The 6,000-nt window shown below is 41.0% G+C and overlaps 1 protein-coding gene across 1 annotated transcript; it reads right to left on the bottom strand.

Annotated features, from left to right (window-relative positions):
- Positions 1-2,608: 2,608 nt before the first annotated feature.
- ttc32 (tetratricopeptide repeat domain 32) lies at positions 2,609-4,155 on the bottom strand. The gene is made up of 3 exons (XM_071369576.1): positions 3,957-4,155; positions 3,667-3,833; positions 2,609-3,285 (listed from the first exon to the last, which is right to left on the bottom strand). Exons 1-3 carry the CDS (start codon positions 4,070-4,072, stop codon positions 3,158-3,160), a joined length of 411 nt encoding a protein of 136 aa, XP_071225677.1. The 5' UTR covers positions 4,073-4,155; the 3' UTR covers positions 2,609-3,157.
- Between the last annotated feature and the right edge of the window lie 1,845 nt (positions 4,156-6,000).

Raw genomic sequence — 6,000 nt, 5'->3', positions numbered from 1 at the left:
GCACTATTGGTTAGAGCCTGTAAGTAAGCATTTCACTGTAAGGTCTACACCTGTTGTATTTGGCGCACGTGACAAATAAACTTTGATTTGATTTGATACACGGAACAGGCCAATCAATTCCTCTAAGTTTGTGTTCACGGCCGACACGCCCCTAGTGTCCTGCGAGTCAAAGAAAGGAAAAAATGTGGTACTCATGAGTACACTGCATAGGGATGGGAGAATCTGTGGCCAGGAATATCAAAAAACAGAAATCATAATGGATTACAATGCCACAAAAGGAGGGGTGGACAATTTAGACAAACTGGTGACTGGCTGCAGCTGTAAAATAAGAACCAGACGCTGGCCACTTGTGATATTCAACTTCTTGGACATCTCCGCGTACATCACATTTGTCATCTGGATGGCGTTGAACCCAGATTGGAACAGAGGGAAGGTCCAGAGGAGACCGCTCTTTCTCGAGGAGCTGGGCAAGGCATCGGTAAGAACCTGAAATCTAGAGGCGGCAACATATGCCAAGGACCCCAGCTTCTGCAGCCACCGTGAGGACTATTCAGGAGGATGCTGGTGCCCCATCTGCCCGACCCACAACTCCAATGCCGGAAGTGTGAGTGATGTTCTTGCATGTGTGTGTGTCTGACTCTCCTACCTTGGCCTGCTGTAACTATATACAGTGGGGAGAACAAGTATTTGATACACTGCCGATTTTGCAGGTTTTCCTACTTACAAAGCATGTAGAGGTCTGTAATTTTTATCATAGGTACACTTCAACTATGAGAGACGGAATCTAAAACAAAAATCCAGAAAATCACATTGTATGATTTTTAAGTAATTAATTTGCATTTTATTGAATGACATAAGTATTTGATACATCAGAAAAGCAGAACTTAATATTTGGTACAGAAACCTTTGTTTGCAATTACAGAGATCATACGTTTCCTGTAGTTCTTGACTAGGTTTGCACACACTGCAGCAGGGATTTTGGCCCACTCCTCCCTACAGATCTTCTCCAGATCCTTCAGGTTTCGGGGCTGTCGCTGGGAAATACGGACTTTCAGCTCCCTCCAAAGATTTTCTATTGGGTTCAGGTCTGGAGACTGGCTAGGCCACTCCAGGACCTTGAGATGCTTCTTACGGAGCCACTCCTCAGTTGCCATGGCTGTGTGCTTCGTGTCGTTGTCATGCTGGAAGACCCAGCCACGACCCATCTTCAATGCTCTTACTGAGGGAAGGAGGTTGTTGGCCAAGATCTCGCGATACATGGCCCCATCCATCCTCCCCTCAATACGGTGCAGTCGTCCTGTCCCCTTTGCAGAAAAGCATCCCCAAAGAATGATGTTTCCACCTCCATGCTTCACGGTTGGGATGGTGTTCTTGGGGTTGTACTCATACTTCTTCTTCCTCCAAACACGGCGAGTGGAGTTAGACCAAAAAGCTCTATTTTTGTCTCATCAGACCACATGACCTTCTCCCATTCCTCCTCTGGATCATCCAGATGGTCATTGGCAAACTTCAGACGGGCCTGGACATGCACTGGCTTAAGCAGGGGGACCTTGCGTGCGCTGCAGGATTTTAATCCATGACGGCGTAGTGTGTTACTAATGGTTTTCTTTGAGACTGTGGTCCCAGCTCTCTTCAGGTCATTGACCAGGTCCTGCCGTGTAGTTCTGGGCTGATCCCTCACCTTCCTCATGATCATTGATGCCCCACGAGGTGAAATCTTGCATGGAGCCCCAGACCGAGGGTGATTGACCGTCATCTTGAACTTCTTCCATTTTCTAATAATTGCGCCAACAGTTGTTTCCTTCTCACCAAGCTGCTTGCCTATTGTCCTGTAGCCCATCCCAGCCTTGTGCAGGTCTACAATTTTATCCCTGATGTCCTTACACAGGTCTCTGGTCTTGGCCATTGTGGAGAGGTTGGAATCTGTTTGATTGAGTGTGTGGACAGGTGTCTTTTATACAGGTAACGAGTTCAAACAGGTGCAGTTAATACAGGTAATGAGTGGAGAACAGGAGGGCTTCTTAAAGAAAAACTAACAGGTCTGTGAGAGCCGGAATTCTTACTGGTTGGTAGGTGATCAAATACTTATGTCATGCAATAAAATGCAAATTAATTATTTAAAAATCATACAATGTGATTTTCTGGATTTTTGTTTTAGATTCCGTCTCTCACAGTTGAAGTGTACCTATGATAAAAATGACAGACCTCTACATGCTTTGTAAGTAGGAAAACCTGCAAAATCGGCAGTGTATCAAATACTTGTTCTCCCCACTGTATGTGAGTGAGATGTTAGTAAAATTCCTGAACTAGGTGTTTTCATCATTCTAGATTGCAGCCGGTAGAAACAAAAAGTGCTGTGATGTGTGTGGACACAATCAGGACAGGAAGACAATACACATGCAACCAGTGCAAGAAATACATTTGCAACACACACAGTAAAACTGTCCTTCATGTGGTGTCTGGACCTGCCTTAATGTGTGTTCAATTGGACTCATTTATCATTTCCATAAAATACTGTATGTAAAATGTGTCCTTCCAATTTGTTCAGTTCAAAGATCAAGATAAACATGATTTATTCCACCCATGTCCTGATTTTACAAAAATCACATTTTATATATAATTATAAATAGTGCTTTTATTGGTAAATGTGATCTAGCAGTGGTAAATGGCAAATATTAACCATGTATGCGGTCTATATTGCTTGCAATTGATATGTCAACATCTACAGTAAGTATTTTTACATAAATTGTTATGCTGTATCATTTTAAAAACCCAATAATGTTGTGGGTCCATCAGACCCACGAACATTGGGTGAATAACAAAAACATGTACACCACCCAAGGGTTAAAAAACATGTGCAGCATACATTACAGCATTATCATCTTCATTAGTATGAGTGCATCAGAGTTCATTGTTGTCAAACACTGGAGTTACATTCTTAGATAAGGATGGGTATGTTGTGAATCTACACTTTATATTTACCATAATCTAATAACTGACCTTATCCCAAAAAATATTCTTAAAACATAAGCAACATCATAGATGGACACATTTTTGTGCTTATACAAATTGCAGACATACTGGCAATTACTTTGTTGAGATTTCTTGTCATTAGAGTGTCATTAGAGTGTAGCTAAGGGGAAAAGCTAATACATTCTCAATATCCCCTATTGATCTTGTGCTCTTGGTCCAACAGTGTTTGCTGTAAGCTCACTTTGGCATCTTCAAAGTTAGGGTTGAGTTCTAGAGCCCTCTTGAAGTCCATCTCTGCGTCTTGGAAAAAACCTGCAACAAAGGTAAAACAACATTTATCCATTCAATTCACCAGGGATGTATTCATTACTGAAAGCATTTAAGAACCAAATGGAACAAAATGAAGAGGGAGCACCTGCATTTCTCAAATATAAACTCTTGTTTGCTTATTCTGTTTGGAGTTTAATTTCCAAAAAACTTTTGCAACAGAATAGGCGTAATGATTATACCCCAGCCTACTAGAAACATTTCACATAAGGAAAACCAGCAAGACTGCCTTGCCAGCACAAGTTTGTTCAAATGTATGAAATAACCCCACCTAGTGACTAAAATTGGGACTGCAATACCTTTTTTCACCATTGGAATTCACAATCTCGTCTGTTGTAGCCACTTCATTACACGACATTTCATTACCTAATCTATAACGTATTAGTCCTCTGTTGTAGAATGACACTTCGAACTGGCAGCTGGCCTCAATTGCAGAAGTGTAGTCCTCCATTGCCTCACGAAAATCCACCCTGAAGTACTTTATCTGCCCACGGTTGTTGTGAGCAGTAGCAAGGTCACTGGCATCACAATTTCTGAAATAAACCACGGTAAAAGAGGATGTTAATATTTAACGTTAGCTAGCTAGCTACTGTATTCCACATAGCTAAATCAGCACGGAATTCACACATGTCAATGACAATGTGTTTTTGTGTTACCTTGTTTTCCAGCATGATGCGAGGAACTTTGTATATAGTTCTTCTGCCTGCTTGAAATTACGTTTTTTAAACTCAACATTGGCGCGTTCAAGAGTTTGACAGCTGTCTTGTTCCATTTAATGCATAAAATGTTTGATGGAAGTCTGTTTTCCGCTTCAGCAACTCTTACCGGAAATGAGGTAAGAGCTTGGTGCGTGTTGACGCAAGGGGGAACGTAGCATGTATGGTTATTTAAAATATTTATTGATCTAACATTATATTACTAAATAAACACCATATTTATTGTACATAACTGCTCAATAGATTAGCTATTTAAATATAATCCAAATGTTCACCTATTTTCCTTTCTTGTAAAAACAGGTGGCAGAGTTGACCACATTATTAGTTGATTATGTGTCCATATTATGATTTTCTTGTGATTTGTTTCCCCTCTTCATTTGTGTATTTTTTTTCTCTTAGATTTTTTTATACTTTGCTGAGTAATGCACATGTCTTATACATGAGCAGTCAGTTAATTCATTTGATATAGAGCTCGCCCGCTTGCAGTCCTAAAACCCGGAAATGAGTTACTTCCGGTTCGTTTAGCCAGCCCTATGGGAAAATGGAGAACATTTTCTGTGGTTTTTATGGCGGACTACAACACAAAAAGGTGGGTTGACGCCACTGATTTTTTTTTTAAATAGGTAAAAAGTAAGTCCATACATGATAGTTTTCCTTAACTTAATCCACCGAAATAAAAATAGTACATTGACAAAAACTCCCACTTCTTCCATCAAACCTCAATATTTCCCTTCTCACCCATACGAAAAAGATTGCAGTATAACTGCAGTATGCTTCAAATACTGCGTCCAAAATAACTTTTTTTTTACTGCAGTCATTTTTCAGTGTAACTGCAGTTAGAGTGCAGTTTACCAGCAGTTGAAATGCAGTACACTCCAGTTATTCTGCAATTACTGCGTACAAAATACCACAGTCGACTGCAGTTCCTGCACTTTTACTACAGTTTCAAAACTGCAATCTTTTTTGGTAAGGGCAGGCTCTAGTGCCTGAGAGGGTGGTACGGCTTGTGACAATACGTCCTGCAACTCCTTTCAGTCCTAGGAACCACATCTACAATTATATCTATTTTCCTGGACTTCCTCTCCACCTTGGTAGTGCCATTAATCTCCATAGCTATAAAGGCCACAAAGTCCATCTTCTTAACCTTTAAAATATCTGGGTCCTGCTGGTGAAGGCCTATCCACCACCATGGATTCGACAGTAGTACCATTCGAACCCTCAACCCCTTTAACAGCCGTTGCATATGAAATGCTCTGGATAGCCCTGACAATGGCCACCTCATTGTCTTTCACCCTTGTTGGGCATTCCAAAGACGTGGCTTCGTGGTTTCCACCACAATTGCAACATGTCACATTTTCATCACTTTTAAAACACATTACATGATCTTTTCCACAACTTGGACATCTCGGCTTCTCCCTTCTGCAAACACTTGAAACATGTCCAAAAGCGTTACAGTGATCACACTGCATTGGTCTTGGGATACAGTATCTGATTCTCTATTTTATATACCCCAACTGGACCTGAGTAGGGAGAGACTCCATATCAAACAACAAAACAGACTTTACTTTTTCTTTATTCACCACACGAGTCATCCGATGTGCATCAATCAATGCAAGAATATTTTCCATCTCTGTAACATCGGCTTCCCACGAGACGCCAGATATTACCCCCTTGAGGGGTGCCCTGTCCCAAGAGACACACACAACACGTCAAACTTATCAAATCGGGTAAAACTCAACACACAATCCTTCTGATCACCAGAAGTACAAAAAAATCTAAATCTGTAATCCTCACAGCCTTCACTTTACCCAGCACTCTCTCCACCAGTTTGGATATCTCAAATGGATTCTTCAAGATTGGTAAACCGATCAGTTGCTCCTCATTAATAAACCGTACTCCAACAAGGGACATTCTCAGCACTGTACGCTACTTTGCCGAGTTTTCAGTTCTTTTGGACAATAGTCTAATTCTCCTTGATTCTACC

The sequence above is a fragment of the Salvelinus alpinus genome, chromosome 27, assembly GCF_045679555.1.
Source record: "Salvelinus alpinus chromosome 27, SLU_Salpinus.1, whole genome shotgun sequence".
Taxonomy (NCBI): Eukaryota; Metazoa; Chordata; class Actinopteri; order Salmoniformes; family Salmonidae; genus Salvelinus; species Salvelinus alpinus.
The sequence above is the reverse complement of the archived record's forward strand: the minus strand, read 5'-3'. Positions and strand labels throughout refer to the sequence as shown.

Bases quoted from the DNA above. Each gene is read 5' to 3' on its own strand.
- ttc32 (XM_071369576.1), bottom strand. From the start codon at position 4,072: ATGGAACAAGACAGCTGTCAAACTCTTGAACGCGCCAATGTTGAGTTT. The intron at 3,834-3,956 runs GTAACACAAAAA...GGTTTATTTCAG, and splicing joins GCATCATGCTGGAAAACAAG to AAATTGTGATGCCAGTGACC. The intron at 3,286-3,666 runs GTAATGAAATGT...CCTTTGTTGCAG, and splicing joins ACTAATACGTTATAGATTAG to GTTTTTTCCAAGACGCAGAG.